Here is a 16,673-nt window from a genome sequence, read left to right as displayed (position 1 = left end):
AGATGAATGGATCAAGAAGATGTGGTATATATACACAATGGAATACTATGCAGCCATCAAAAGAAATGAAATCTTGCCATTTGCGACAACATGGATGGAACTAGAGCGTATCATGCTTAGCGAAATAAGCAGAGAAAGACAACTATCATATGATCTCCCTGATATGAGGAAGTGGTGATGCAACATGGGGGCTTAAGTGGGTAGGAGAAGAATCAATGAAACAAGATGGGATTGGGAGGGAGACAAACCATAAGTGACTCTTAATCTCACAAAACAAACTGAGGGTTGCTGGGGGGAGGGGGTTTGGGAGAAGGGGGTGGGATTATGGACATTGGGGAGGGTATGTGCTTTGGTGAGTGCTGTGAAGTGTGTAAACCTGGTGATTCACAGACCTGTACCCCTGGGGATAAAAACATATGTTTATAAAAAATAAAAAATTTAAAAAAAAAAAAAAAAAGAAGAAGAAGAAGAAGAAGAGTTGGACACATAACCCACTGAACCACTCAGGTGTCCCCAGTGCTGAGAAACTTTTAAATTTTGAAGAAACAGAGTGATTTTTCTTGGAAGACAGAAGTTATCAAAGTTATCTCAACATAAAGAAAATCAGTATAAACCAGAATATATAAAAGAAATTGAAAACACAGTCAATACATTAATTTTTTAAAAATGGTTCCAAGATCTGGTTGCTTTACTTGTGGTTTGTTTGAAATTGTCAAGCTAGCATAATGTTTATTATAGACATACACATCATATTTATACATATAAATATATACACAATACTGCAAGTTATTTCTCTGTTAATATTAACAGGCACATTTTTTCCTATTAGGAGGCATAATTAAGAAAAACATGATAATCTCAATATGTATATATAAGTCATTCACTAACATTTAATATCAATTTATTGGAAAAAAGATACATGAGAAAAGTTACTTTCTTAAAACCTGATAGAATATCTTTCTTAAGCTGATGATTTATATCATACTTTACAATGAAATGATACAGATATTTATCAGAGTAAAATCAGCATAAACCAAGGATGCTTAGAAAGACTGGTGGTAAATAACACTGCTCTGGTCAATACATTAAGATAAAAAATAGAAATAAAATTTGTAATACTAGAAAGAAAGAAAAATCATATAATTGAAAACAAAAGTGACCCAACATGAAAGCCTTCAAATAAATTTAAAGATTTTTTTTAAAGATTTATTTATTTATTTGACAAACAGAAATCACAAGTAAGCAGAGAGGCAAGCAGAGAGAGAGGAGGAAGCAGGCTCTCTACTGAGCGGAGAGCCCGATGTGGGGCTCGATCCAAGGACCCTGGGACCGTGACCTGAGCCGAAGGCAGAGGCTTTAACCCATTGAGCCACCCAGGTGCCCCAAATTTAAAGATTTTGATGTTAAATTGATTTCCCTATATATCCACAAGAATTAGTAAGAAAAAAATATTAATTAATTACACAAGAGTTTTTTGGAATTTGAAGAAAAATGACCCTAAAGGGAAAAATAAAGCAATGAGGATATTTATTTTTTTTGAGAAATCAATGAGTCAAGACTTGTTTTGCCATATATTTAAATATGCTCTAAAGCCACAGCAATTAAAAATGTCCAATACTGATGGATAAGGATAGTCAGTGAATCAAAATAGATATCTCTGGAAACATATCCTAAAATAGATTTAGGATATCCAAAATAGTGGATAACAAACTTAAAACAATGGAGAAAGACTCATTTCTTATATCGTGCTAAAAAATCAGATATGCAGAAAAAATAACTTAGAATATTCCTCTATCACTTCTGGTCCAAATTTGGGACAGTTTCTGCTTTCTTACCTATGTAACCACAGGAAGAATGGACATTCTTCCATTAGGTGGCAAGCTGAAACTCCCCGGGACACCTTTATTCACATGTAAGATCTTAGAGACCTCTTCTACCTGACAAACTTCCCTTTTGGGCAGGATCGATCAAGGGAGAGGGGTGGGATCATGATGGACAGAAGGGTCAGGTCAGTCCTAGGTCCCACCTCCCCCAGGGAAGGAAGGAGTGGCACATACCGTAGCTGCCGGCCAAGGGCAGTGAGGCAACCGTGAAAACCTGTCTTTAGTTCCTGATGCAAAGAGCGCGCGAGTGGGCGTCTAGTGTGGTGCTCAGTGCTGCGGGAAGGACGTGCATGGGGGGCTTCCAGGATTGACCCACCGTCTGACCCGCTGGTGAACCTGCTAACAGGTGTGGCCCGGTGGTGAAATTCAGCAGACGGATGGATGAACATGATGGACAGCGGACTAGACAAGGCACGCAGGTGGCCGTGTGCGGCTCTCTTCCCTGCACCCTCCTGGCAGTAGAAACTGGTGGCAAGTGTCCTTCTCCCCGCTCCAAGTGGCAGTGGCTTGACAACCCTTGCCCCGGAGCCATAAACGCTCTGATTACAAGTTAGCCTTTTCCTACAGCGCCAAGCCCAGCAGCAAATGTCATGGACAGTAAAACGAGCACATCCCCAAGTCCAACAAATCAATCCAGCCCCAGCTCACCCTGAGGAGGAAAGATCAGCAGGGAAAGGGAAGGATGCTGAGGGGCGGGGAGGGGAAGGGGGCTGAGATGGGAAGATGTGCCCTTCTGAGGTCTTCTCCCCTTCTCCAGCTTCCTAGCAAAGCCAACCCAAACAGGAACAGAGCACTCAGCTGCCAGAATTCCAGCTCCTTGAGGTCCCCAGGGGCCTCACTATCCCAAGGGACCACCTGCAGGTTTCATTTGCTCTTTAATAAGCCCGGTCTGTTTCTTATGGGCAGACGACAGAGACCCAGATTCTTCTGAGCACCTACCCATGTCACAGGCCATTTCATCACCTCCTACCTGGGAGCCTGGCTCGTGGGCACCTTCATTACCTCCAACTGTAACCACAGCTGTGATTGTGTAGGGAGTATCTCTATTCATCTGACACGGTTTTCTCATTTTAACTGAAGAGGAAGGTTCTGGAATTAGAGATGGCTGAAATGACAATGGGCCAGGCAAGGGGGAAAAACGGGTTTACTCACAGTTCTCCGTCTACTTATTTCATTTTTATGCTATCATCTTTGAAGAAAGAGAGTTGTTTTATTTTCTTCCTTCCTCTTTCCCTGGAAGGGGGGACCGGAATAATGGGTAATAGCGATTGCTTTAAATACCCAAGGAAAAGCACTGAAGAGGTCTGAATGAACAGCTTTATCTGGAATACATAAATGGCAGGAAATGTAATTCAAGTATAATTGTGGATTTTTTCCCCTCATTCCTACTGGAGGTAGGGAAATATAAAAAATAAAAAGGTTACTCAAACATGGTGAAAGGGTATAAAGAGAAAAATACCTCACTCTTCCTAGGAAACTATCATCTATCATCTAAGATTTACAGAAAATTCTGGTGCTATGTCCCCACCTAAGGAACCAGTTCAGTTTTATTTAGTATAGATGAATCAGATCACCTGCTCCATCCTGACAACACACTGTTTCTGAAGGACATCAATTGAACTTTGGATCTTGACTCAGAAATTTGTCTCTCACCGCCCAGCTATGTGACTGAAGGCCGGTCATACTGTCCCTGTGATTCCTCAGGTCAGTGTTGCCACGGGATGACTCATGCGACATATTCATAGTTATTAGGAAAAGCAAAAACAATGAAATTCTTTGGTCAAATATTTTTGAAATGCCTGTTTTAAATAAAATTAAATAAGACTTCTTAGAGTCCCTAATAGGGTTACTCCCAATGTGATCCTTTAAAGGAAAAATAGCAGGAAATTATTTTTGGTGGTTTAAAACTTTTATTTAAATTCAGAAAATATAAAAAATAAAAAGGTTACTCAAACATGGTGAAAGGGTATAAAGAGAAAAATAAGTAAATGTATTGCTTCTAACTTAGCCCTGGCAGTCTCACTCCCCAAGGTAATGGCTGTCAACAGTTTCCCATGTATCCTTCCAGAATTTTCTACACACGAGACTGCATATCTACTCTCCTCTTCAAAATGGAAATATGTTCTTACTATGCCTATGGTTCTTGAACTTGCTTTTATTCATTTGACCTATCTGTATGGCTTTTTACCAGTTCATGGGGGTCTGCTTAATTTAATAGTATGGAATTACCCCGGTTTGTTACTGGTCATCCTCAGCTGGATATTCCTTTTCCTTTTTTCCAGTTTCTGTGACAAGCAATGAAAGGCCCTAATGAGCACATTTATTCATGTACCTTTGGTGCACTTACGTGAGACCATCTCTAGGATAAACTGCTAGAAATAGGACTGCTGAGTCAAAGAGTAAGCACATTTGAAATTATTTCAGATACAGCCAAAGAGTCCTCCAAAAGGGACACTCTCCCCAGTAGCATCGGAGAGGTCTCGCATCTCCATACTCTTACCAACACTGAGTCAGTTGTGCTAATCGGCCAGGTTGCAATGTATCTGATTTACCATTAGTGAATTTCATGTGAATGTGGCATTTTTGCATATAAACCCAATTTGTATATTCTTTTCCACTGACGTGCCTTTGTCTTGCCCTTCTGGTAAACGAGGTGCCAAGCTCAGGGTCCCTGCACAGATGAAGACCCTGTCAAATGGTGAATTCAGAAGCTGGTGTGCAGGAAACGCGCCTTGTGGGTCATTTGGAAAACCCACCCGTGGAGGCCGACTAGCTCCATCTCTGAGGGCTCGGGCTCCTGAATTTCCTCGGAGCCATGGCTCGTGCCTCCCACCTCGCTGACGGGAAGCCTCAATCTCAGAGAACGATGATGCGTCATGGGAGGAATCAGAGTATTAACGGGACTGTATTTAATTGTTTATTTCCTAGCTTGTCTTCCCTCTGGACTGAGAGCTACTTGCACTTACGGACCCTCCCTTGGGATCGGGCTCAGGGTGGGCAATCCACATTTGTTGGACTACCTGAATGATCAGATGGTTGGAGGAACAGTTACGTTGTCTGTCCTCCGCACCCAGGAGGCATGGAGCGGGAGGGCAAACAGGATGGGGTCAGCTCTCCGAGACAAAGCGACAGCGTATTTGCCGTGAGTGTCTTTTGCAGCATATGTAGGTATGGAGGCATGCATTTGCCTTTATTTAAATAAAGGGCAGAAGGGAAATGTTAAAAACCAACACATATGTATGTTTGTGATCCTTGTTAGCCCAGGCTACATATGTTTGGATGTCTTCTGTTTAGCAAGATACACAGACATCCTCTAAACAATCCCATATAAGAGGACCATACTGATAGGCGTTTAGTTAAGTATAAACAAGTGTGTAAAACCCCACACGATGAAATGAACATAAAATGAGAATTTCCCTCAAGTTCATACTTCCAATTTTAGAAGATGTTTCCCCAGAGCTCCAGTATAAGGAAATGTATACAAATTCAGGAAATAACCTCCCAGTAAACAATGGAAAATTGTTCACAGAAGAGTGTGTTCTGCCTTCTCCAGCCGGCTGAGAAAGTAAATGACAACATTCGCCGGTAATCCAAGCTGCTTGAAAAATAAACAATACATTGCCTATATAGTCCACCATACCCTGCTGGAAGCAAGATGTAGTCGGGGGTGGGAACAGGGGCTGGGCTGGACCACTAAGTATTAAGGAGGCATCCCCAAGTCCTGAGAGAGGAGAGGAGATGGGAGAACGGAAGTTTGAGGCCAATCTTCAAAGTCAACAAGGCTTTCTAGGAGATAAGGCCATCAGTGGAAAGAGCTGACTTGCACAGGAGTGGAGGAGGGCCCCAGAGGCTGGGTGTGGAGGAATAACATGTTTGGGGTTATAATCTCATCTGTAGGAAATGAATTTGAAAAGCCAGTTATTTTCAATATGACAGAAAAGTATAGGTTGGGGAAGAATATACAAAAGAAGGGCCTCGTTTCCAGGTATGGCTGAATCTCGGTATGCGGAAGGGTGGGTGGTGGAACCAAAGAAGTCTCCGTGGGGAGCTGTCATTAGGATCTCCAGGACACAGATGCTTTTATCCAAAAAGGGAGATTTAGAGACAAAGGAAGTTCAGGGTGAAGTCGTGGTTCTACTTAGAGCTTAGAGCTGTAGCTTCCTCATCCATAAAGTGGGGGGAAGTGTTTACCTCATAGAGTCGTCGTAAAGATGAGATGTGATAAAGCCTGGAAAGCACTTAGCCAGCTTAATAAGGATTATGGGGATGGAGTCTTCAAAGGTCGAACAAACATCATTCTGGTTCTCATTTTATTTCTTTGTCCTTTTCAAACTCCTGACCCAGTTGTTCTAAATTCAGGCTATAGAAAACTCCTCTTTGCATTTTTTTTTTTTAAATAGAAATGAGTTGTGATGGGGGAAAAGTATATGTTCTTCTTCGTAATTTAAGGCCTAATCAGCACATACCCAAGCTGCTGTGTGTGCATGCGCTCACACAGCAAGAGGGACAGGGGAGACCCATGGTATCCTCAAACCTGATACACGTTGTATACATCGGAAGTCAAAACTCATACGTATTTCTGCCTCAGGAGGGTCTGAGGTAATGTTTCCCCTACTCCTCCTTTTCAGGACTTGGGACTTTGACTTTCCCAATCACAGTTACTACTGAATTGGAAATTCTGATGATCTTTCAAATAATTCTGACCCTTTTAGAGGAAGCAATTTCTTAAAGCTTCCCAGTGTGGCAAACCAAGGAGGCAAGACTTCCAGATTCCACGGCAGAGACAGATCCTTGCAGGTCCACAGAATCCCTGTTACAGGGTCCTCCGGAGGTTCTGTATGAGGGAAATTTGCCACTTGGCCGACGACCCCTGTTTGAGTCCGGTGCTCGCCATCATTCCTCACATGCCTGCGTTTATTTCCATGTCAGAAAAGCAGATCTGGTTTTGAGCCAGAGACCAGTCTCTCCAGAGGCGTTCCTTCAGGCAAGCTATGGAAATAAGGAGGCTAAACCTCAGGAGGCTGATTTTAAATTACAGAATTGTTTCTGCCTTCTTTGAGGGAGCACATATGTTTAGTATTGTCCCTTTAAAACAAGGTACATTTTTATATTCCTGTCAGTGTCACTCAAGGATGGCCAAAGACCCAACTAGGATTACTGGTCAGATGAGACCACGTGTCATAGAGCCACGGATAGTTCAGCTCTACCAACATTACGTAGACTTCAAAATACATAGCCTCCAAAATTTTGTAAAACTAAAACAAGGGAAAAAGAGAATATCAGATTTAAAACACTGCTGAAATTTTACTTTCAAGGAATTCTAACTTATTATCATGTCAGGATACATTTTAATTGGGCGCATGGGTTTCTCAGTACGTTTAGCATCTGACCTTGGCTCAGGTCATGATCTCAGGGTCCTGGGATCGAGCCCCGGTCGAGCTCTGTGCTCAGCGGGGAGTCTGCTTGAGGATTCTGTCTCTCTGCCTCTGCCCCTCCCTACCACTACTCATACACACACTCTCTCTCTCTTTCTCTCAAATAAATAAATAAACCTCTAAAAATATATATATTAAAAAGAAATATGCCAAAGAATTACTTTAAAATGACCCAAACTTATAAAGTATATAGAAAAGTCATGATCATAACACGAAATTATCACAAAATAAGCATTTTCCTCTACTAACCATTAAAAGTCTTTGTAGAAAAGTGTCTGGGGGAGACAGGTGAGTAAGACACTAATAATTACCACCAAAATGAGATCTTACCATAAACGAGGTAAATTAACATGTACAAAAAGCTTTTTTAAGTCAGTAAGATACATCATTGGTAATATGCCGGTGAAATGTGTCACATCCAGTCCACGGCTGTGAAAAGCCACGGGCCTCCTTCCACTTCCTTCTGTCCTCCGCACTGACCGTGGGGGCTCATGCTCCCCGACGGCAGAACTACAAGATGAAGGAGAGCTGCCTGACCTGCATGTGTAAGCTACAATGTGTCAAACACACTGCCTCTGTAGCTTTAAGATCTGGAGACACGCCTGTTAATTACCCCAACTCCCACCTATTGCCTATTTTGAGTGAGGAACTTTTAAAATAAAATACCTTGGAAATGAACGGATTTAAAGCATCTCATACTTCAGATTTTTGTCTTTTGAACCCAGATTTTTGTCTTTTGCTGTTTTTCATGTTTTGATTAGATCTCATTAATTCATTCTTAATGTACAAAACCTTTAATTGAGAAGTGACGCTGTGTTAAGCAGCGTGCCAGGTGCCGGAGATACAAAGATGAGCAAAGCAAATCCAGTCTTTGCATTCACGGACCTCCCAACTTGAAGGAGAAACAGACTTTAAACCAATGCAATGTACAGTGACTGACAATTAAAATACAGGGAGCTATAAAAAGACAATTGGAAAAACGAATGAAATGTAGGAGTGACATTTACACATTTACATGCACAGAGAGAATAGAGTGCACAATGGTCTGGAGTGGAAATTAGCAAGTGCTGGGTCAGGGATTGGCCAGCTACGGTCCTTGGGCCGCTCACTTGTGTTGGTAAATAAAGTTTTATTGGAACATAGCTGTGTCCAATCCTTTTTATAACATCTGTAGCTTTCACTATACTAGCAGAGCTGAGTAGCTGTAGCAGAGACTGTATAGTTCACAAATTCCAAACTAGTTACTCTTTGGCCTTTACAGAAAAAGTCTGTGACCCCTGTCCTAAATCACTCAGGACCTTGTAGGTCATGATAAGGATTTGAGATTGAATCCTGTGTGCACAGGGAAAGCAGCAGAGGGCTCTGACTTGGAAAGGGAGTGTTGTGAACAGACATGTGTTTTAAGAGGACCGTGCTGGCTCTGTGAAGAATGAACTAGAAAGGGGCAACACAGAGAGACCAGTTATAAAATAAGCTGGTGTCTTGGCTGTGACAGCGATGATGAGAATGGAGTTCGATGTCTGTTTTGGAAGCAAGATCAGTAGGATTTGGTCATAGATCAGATACCGGGGTAGAGAAGCCAAAGAAACCAAGGACGATTCCTGATTTTTGGCTAAGGAGCTAGGAGAAGGGTGGCTCTGTTTTCTGAAACACAGAGGATTTGAGAAGGGACAAGTTCTGAATTTTGAAGGCAGGCAATCAAGAGCCAGTGTTGCACATATTAAGTTTGATTATAACATATATAGCTTTTTTTTTTTTTTAAGGGAGTAATGCTAGGCCAGCAAGCATATTCTGAATTCTATTTCCTGTCTAGGGCTGGAATAATCTTTCCTCTATGTTCCTTGTATTAATTCTGTAAAAAAATGCCATAAATTCCATAGATTCTGCCCATTTCAAGAAAGGAGCCGTGTTTAGTGGGACAGCATACATTTCAGGATCTGCTTGGAAGAAGCTTTTTCTTTGGCTGAAACCTCCCAAATTAAAAAAACAAAACAAAACAAAAAAAACTATCTATTTATCCTGAGACACAAGGAGATCTGCAGCCTGTTGCAGCTTTTATGGGCATGGCCAAAAGGAAACACAGAAAGATTTCGATAGTCCATTAATTGGGCCTATGCAGGTCCCTAGATCAGGGGATTTGTCCTAACCATCCCTCGGATGTCCAGGCCCTCGCTGGAGTTCTTCTGCGGTCTGAAAGCCCCATTTTCCTCTAATGACAACCCCTGCCCCCCGCTGCACCCGCCCAAGGCCACTACTCACCAGCAATGAGCAGCTCTCCCCTACCACGCATTATAACAATGCCTACTCATCCTCGGGCCCTCTATGGAATTTGGTGTGTGAAGTGGCATCATGATTGGACCCTTTTCCCAAATTGGGCAAGGTTTCCCCCCTAACCAGCAGACCCAGAAGACTGGTCTGCCTCTAAGAATATCACTTCATCACGTAGTTGGGAAGCCGGGGTCAGCTTCAGATTTCCAACTTGTTCAAAAGGATTCCGCGAGTAGATGAAATAGATCTCTGGGCCCCAGGATTTGACCTAAAGCTTTGCTCGGGTTCATCTGGTGCATTAAAGGGAAGTTTCAGTCCTGACATTATGAAATGTTGCATTTGAATAACCGACATTAATCGGATGGGGAAGATTTTATTTATGATTGTGTCAGAATATTTCTGGCCCTTTCCACAGAGGAAATTTATTGGTTTACTGTGGACAATCTTATCTCCTTTACTAATAAGACCAGTGGAATTATTCTTTCTGTTATATTTTGACAAAAAAAAAAAAAGAGAGAGAGAGAGATCAAATCTAGGGTTTGGAAAAAGTTCTTATATCAAAGGGACTATAATCTTTATGATATTGTTAGCTCCTCTTGAGAAGCCATTGTTATGAATACAGACAGTGGAAAAGGAAACAGACTTTTTATTTTTGATAAAAAAAAAAGTGAATTAGGTTCAGTTGAGCTCAAGGTTCTAAAATGCCCTTCCCATCCCTATTAAATAATGTAAGGATATATAACATCACCAACAAAGATTTCACCAGGCATATGTATAATAGAAATCTATTTCAGTGAGGAAAACTCTATTTTAAATTCAAGGATGCTTCATTCTTACAAACATGAATTTGGAATATTTTATACTGAAGAATTCCCTTAGTCCCATAGATTGGTTATAAATATTAATGGAATTTCAAAATATTCTTTTCAGATCCCAATGTTTAATATTCATTCATATTAGGCAGGGAATTCAATGACCTGTCCTGTACACGGATTCTTCTCGTTATCTAAATGAGCACATATATGAAGTCTGTAGGGGCAATGGTCATTAAAACTGGCAGGGCCCACATATGGTCTTTAGAGGGCATATCAAAGCCTTCTCCGCTCACTCAATAGCAAGAAAGTCACTAGTAATGAACCAAAGGGCTTTTTAGGCAAAATTGACTGAATCACGTCACATCTGGGCACCGTGATGGATTGGTGCTTCTGGACAGAGTTAAAAATGCTAACTGATATAAAGCATTTATGAAACACAGTGCGGCGATTTCCTGGGGTAGGACCCTGCAGTCTGACTCGAAAACCCGCTCTTATGTTCTTCTTAGCCCTTTGATCTGCCGACGGCTAACTTCGGTGTCTTACTCTTCTAGGATATGCTAGAGTGCAAATATTTTTTGTGAATAATTTGTATGCAAAAAATCATTTGAGAGTCCATAAAAAGATGGAAGAGTGCTTCTGACTTAATGTTCTCCCAGCTTAACACCTTCTTCAGGTAAAGAGAGATTGTTTACCGGCCCTAATGACGTGTGTCATTATTTTTAACAAAAGAATATAACTTCATTAAACTTGTACTGTTGGCCATTTCTGTCTCATCTCTTCCTCAGAATCAAAGAAGTTTATGTAATGGATAGACCGATAGACCGTAAAATCATTTAGCTGTGACAGCAACTGTAAAAATAGCATTTACTGCTCTACTTTGTGCCAGGCTTGGTACTAGGATTTTCAGACATACCATTGCACTCAGCCCCTGAAACACTCCTGGGAGGCATTATTAACCTTAAACCTATGGTGCAGGTAAGCAAAACTCAGATTACGAAACTTGTTCATGGACAGAGCTCTAAGGTTGAATCACGTGAAAAGGCTGCGATTCCACCATTTTTAATCCACAAAGATTAAAGCCACACAAATGACTCAAACTAACCACAAGTGTTGACTTCTAATACAGAGCTAGGTCTCCGTGAGTGCAAAGACCACTGCATCACGCTGGCTGGTACCGGTTGTTTTTGACCAACCGTGAGAATAAAAACCAAGTCATGAATTATACAATAAAGAATTCATCACTCCCCGAGCTTGGGTTCATACGAAGTCATCATTTATGGCGAGGTTCCGATGCAAGACAGCATTTCACTGAATGCCATCAGGATACAAAACAGAGACATAATTGCTAAACTGTGGCAGGGAAATGACACATTTGCAGAAGCTTATGGCATGTTTTCTAAGTTCAATATTTCAGCTGGAGCCCAGTTGTTCTCCATCCGAGTATGAAAAAGAAGTATCTTTCACAAAGAGAACAGTGGGATCCTTTGAAGCGTAACCTTGGAAATCAAGGTCTGTGTCACAGGGCATCATTCAAAACAGATGTACATTCTCTAGAGACCATGGTAAATCTGTTGCTGAAAATGCTTGTAGCTCTCTGGGGAGAGGGCTCCAGGTCTTACCGGCAATCCCTCTGATACGGTCCAGTCACCTAGTCCTAGTGTTCGAGGCGTGGTCCAGAAAGCCTCCCAAGGAGGCTTCAGATCATTCTGATTGCCAAGAACTCATATGTGTTTTTCAAAGGCTTCCAGATTCAGAAATTACAAAGCTAGCTCATTCGTTTCACATGATCCAAAGGGCAGTGCTAACAGATCCCTAGATGGTCTTAGGGGGTCAACTATCGGCTGACTAGCTATTACTTTCCCTTGCCAGCTAAGAGGGTGACCAGGGCTGAGGGCTTAATTCTCAGTGTCAGTGAAACATTAGCTCTCAGGACCAGGAAAAGGCATCTCAGAGCTACACTGAGGACGACGGGCTCGGCAAGTTACCAAGCTCCAGGTCCACGCTCCCGCTACGCCACGATGTTAGTGTCTATGTCTTATTTTCAGTCTGGATTCAGACAGGAGGGACTGGCTGATGAACAGCAGGCGTGATGGATCGTGGCCTATACCCTGCTACGGGGGAGAAGCTCTAATTCTGGAGAAAGCACACAGGTTCTGCAAACAGGGCATAACAATTCTTCAGCCCCCGAGGCGTTTAGATTGACCTTGGGTGGAATTCTTGACAGGCAGGAAAATGGTGAAATCTCTTCTGAGGGATCTCTAGGCAAAGGCAAGGTCCCACATCTCTGGGTGGATGACATCACAGGCCCAGATAAAAATGGGCCAGAATTAAGACCTGTCGAGCACTCTCCCAGCTCGGCGTCTACACGGCCTCCCAGGACCCGAGGCTCACAAGCTGTCGGAGTGCCCCCATGGCTTTCCAAGACTATTCTCAACTTGCAGAGGTTCTGAGATGCCTCCGGGGTGATGCAAACCATGCACTGGTTTGGGAAGCAGAGCAGAGTATATCATCCCGAGCCTCGGCTTCCAATGCACGGTGTTGACAGCCTCATTTCAGACCATAGTAAGGATTAACCTCAGGATCCTTCAAAACAGTTCAGTCTCACAGAGACAGCCTTTTCCCAATTCCCCTTCCCCTCGGCGGGCTGACCTGGTCACAGGTATAACAAAAGCAGCAAGTTGGACTTGGCTTTGTTCAAAGTCCAGAGGATGAGAAATTCTGTCTTGATTCCAAATACGGTTCTCGATGCAAAATGTGGGCTTGCCACCCTCCAAGGGCTGGCTCGGAAACTAACCTGAAGAAATCTCACAGTTCCTATCTAATTTCAAGCTAAAATTTCAAGCTTTTTCCCCAAAGCGCCTGGACTATGTTGACTTTACTCAACAACAAGTCCCCAATAAAAAGCCAGCATGGATTTTAAGCCGTTGCTCAATCCAGAGCTGTGTTGGGTTGTAGGGAGCTGTGGGAGCCGTCACAGAGTAAATCATCCAGCAAAGACGTTACAAATCCACGCCGTGATCCCTCAGGTCAAGCCAGAGGATTTCCGTCATCCAGCTGGCTTTTTCCTCTTCCCCTTCTCTGCTCCTCGCCCTCCCCGTTGTCTCAGGACATCTGAAATTTTCTCCTCAATTAGGCAAAGCAATTTAGCCCTCCCTGTTTCCACTCCCAATTGGCATCTCCTCTCTTTTGGGTGCTCAGCAGACAAAAGAACCATCCCTTAAAAGGAGTGGAATCACAAATAGCCAAAATTAGGTGTCATTACATTTAATATAGCAGTTTTTCCATCAGACAATAGCTACCCACCTAGTTCCATGACCTTTGTTAGCAGAGAGGACAGAAAGACCATGGCAAGTCCCGCCTGCGCACCTCTGTAGATCTTTCCCCCTCTGCTGAGCCAATGCAGGGCTCTCCTCCGCTTTTCTTTTTGAAACCCGCAGCAGTGATGGCAGCCTCTGTTAGTTTCTCGGTTGCTTCCGTCTACGACGTGTCAATTTCAGATCCGTACACCATGGCAGGATTCTTATTCCTGCCTCCCACCCCATGAACCGTGGGTAAAACCACATTCAGTCACCATCACATCTGGTTCTTGTGTTTGAGACCCCGTCTTGCCCAACGTGAGGGTCTTGGGTGAGTCTCCGCGAGACAGCCACAACTTTAGGCCAACAGCCCAGGTGAAAAGGCAGAGGGCAAGGCAGGCAGACCATGGAGGTAGAAGGTTGAAAAAAAAAAGGGGGGACTGAGGATAGTCGATGTTTGAGACTCACTTCTTAGTGTGGCTGCTCCGTAAATTTATGATTTGTCATTGTTTGCAGTTACGGAAATGCCAGGAAGCTACGGGTTCCAGACTTTCTTTACCCTTCTGCTCACCGGCTCCTGGACATTTCATGACTTACTTGTATGGAACCTTTTAGCAGTTCCAGGAGAAAGTTAAATAATAGGCTGGGCTAAAGTTTCTGATTTATTCATGGATTTAAACGTTGGATGGCTCCCACCTCTTCCCCTAAAGAAAGAAGAGTATGGCTTCACGTTGACCAAAGGTCTTAAGTGTTCTCGTAGAAGCTTATGATGTTGTCACAAGGTAACACGACTCTCTGATTACAGATGGGAGTTAATGGTCTCTGTCTTGCATCCATCCATTTAAACTTAGGAAGACTCTTCTTGACTCCAAGTCACCAGTCCCAACAGAGTCTCTGTCTCTCCTGCCTTCAGAAGTCCTCATTAGAGCGGACCACGGACCTTCACTTTGGGAGGGTGGGGACTAAGAGCCCCTAGCCCTTAGCACAGTGCCTGGCACACAGAGGCAGTCAATACACATTTATAAGTAATTGCTCAAGAAATTGGGAATGGAAACATACAAATCAAATATGTGTGAGTTCAGTATTCTGCAAGAAACGTCCATAAAATATTTTTCCCAGTAATACTCTCCACAGGATATTTTTTAAAGTTTGCTTTTGATGTTCTATATTTTGCTGCTTTTCCAGTTTCCCTCCATCTCTGGCATTGATTTTCCTATGAGTTAATTTGCTTGGCAAGTGGGAGGGCACGTGCTAAGTTGGATGTAAATCGTTCCCCTTGAGGAGAGCTTGATAGGGAAACCAGAGGCTGAAAGAGATCTGCTGTTTGTTTTTACTTTGTGTGTGCAAGTGTTCTCCTTACAAGATGGGTTCAGTAATTTCACTCTCTGAAGAAAATCCTTTTTGTTTTGAGAATTGGCAAATATTATGTGATGAGATCAGTGTCTTTTATGATTTTTCCCTATTGATTTAAGTAACAACAAAAGACATTTAGTTTTATGTGTACGTGTATACACACGTAGAAGCACACATGTAGTTTTTCTTTTTTTTTTCTTTTTTTAAATTTTATTTATTGGGGTGCCTGGGTGGCTCAGTAGGTTAAGCCTCTGCCTTCGGCCTGGGTCATGATCTCAGTGTTCTGGGATTGAGCCCCGCATCAGGCTCTCTGCTTGGCAGAGAGATAAAATAAAATAAAATCTTTAAGATTTTATTTTTTTATTTGACAGAGAGAGAGATCACAAGTAAGCAGAGAGGCAGGCAGAAAGAGAGGGGGAAGCAGGCTCCCCGCTGACCAGAGAGTCCAATGCAGGGCTTGATCCCAGGACCCCGAGATCATGACCCGGGCTGAAGGCAGAGGTTTAACCCATTGTGCCACCCAAGTGCCCCACGTGTAGTTTTTCCTTCCTGGGGGATCACCCTAAGATTTTGATACGATGATCATGTGACATTCTGTGGCATCACCATAATAATGAGCTGGATATTTGTAATTAGTATTGGCGGTTTAGTAAATCGTCTTAACAGGTTGACCTGGACAGCAGTGGCTCCCTAATTGAGTCACAAATGACTACGCCTGTTGTACAACAGACAGCATAGCACGCATCTTGTAACTGGTTATTTCTGGTTATTTTAAGACAATGATTGCTATTTTACCTGCAAGCCCTGCTTCTGGAATTGGCATTTTGAAACAAAAGCCTGAACAGAAAACCCAACCATTTTTGAGGATTTCAGCCCTTTTTCCCCTTTCCTTACCAACCCCACCCCCACTACAGTCCCCTTTCCTTCTTCTCCCCCTTCTTTTTTTATTCTACTTATGAAGTACTACCTCTGTTGGGGGGCCTGGGTGGTTCATTTGGGTGAGCGACTGACTCTTAATTTTGGCTCCGGTCATGATCTCGTGACTCATGAGATCAAGTCCCGGGTCAGCCTCCTCGATGAGTGGGGGGGTCCACCTGAAGGTTCTCTTTCTCCCTCTCCCTCTCCCCCCTACGCTGGCATGCACACGTTCTCTTTCAAATAGATAAATAAATAAATTTTTAAAAAGTGCTACCTTTCTTGATTACATTTTTTGCAAGTTTAAGAGCAAATAATTCCACACTTATTTGCATCCTCAAGCAGACCACTTCATGGCGTCAACTGCATGGCTCTCTGCTTAACTGGAAGGATCACGACTCCCTTAAGCCAACCCAAGATGACTGGATTCGAGATCCCAGGCTCATCCGAATTATTTACAGGACTTCATAGCATGCTCCTGGTTTTTTGTTTTGTTTTGTTTTTGTTTTTGTTTTACAAAGAATTGATGGAACAAACAGCTCTGTGAAGAACATTTCTACATCTCTTGTAAAACAGCTGTTGGAGACAACACACATTATACTCGTATCGGTACTCGAGGGTCCCTAAACATACAGTCTTGGCAGGTGTACATTCCATGTGATGAAGAAGTTTTCTTCCTGTGTTTGTTTCCTTTGGGGATGAACTGAA

General features: G+C 42.7%; 1 protein-coding gene and 1 long non-coding RNA gene across 7 annotated transcripts in view; one reads left to right on the top strand and one right to left on the bottom strand.

Annotated features, from left to right (window-relative positions):
• RNLS (renalase, FAD dependent amine oxidase) overlaps positions 1-16,673 on the bottom strand; it is a 263,258-nt gene that overhangs the window by 38,931 nt on the left and 207,654 nt on the right. For 3 of the 6 annotated variants that reach the window (XM_032313446.1, XM_032313440.1, XM_032313443.1), the window contains one exon: positions 2,854-2,972. The exons of the other annotated variants lie outside the window; for them this stretch is intronic. In XM_032313446.1, coding sequence (XP_032169337.1) covers positions 2,854-2,972 — 119 coding nt within the window. The remainder of the gene's footprint in view (positions 1-2,853; positions 2,973-16,673) is intronic. 6 annotated transcript variants of the gene reach the window in all.
• Positions 1-16,673, top strand: part of LOC116573365 — a 374,338-nt gene that overhangs the window by 270,272 nt on the left and 87,393 nt on the right. The window lies entirely within an intron of this gene.

The sequence above is a fragment of the Mustela erminea genome, chromosome 14 (genome assembly GCF_009829155.1).
Source record: "Mustela erminea isolate mMusErm1 chromosome 14, mMusErm1.Pri, whole genome shotgun sequence".
NCBI classification, from domain to species: Eukaryota; Metazoa; Chordata; class Mammalia; order Carnivora; family Mustelidae; genus Mustela; species Mustela erminea.
This window is presented reverse-complemented; position numbering and strand designations above follow the sequence as displayed.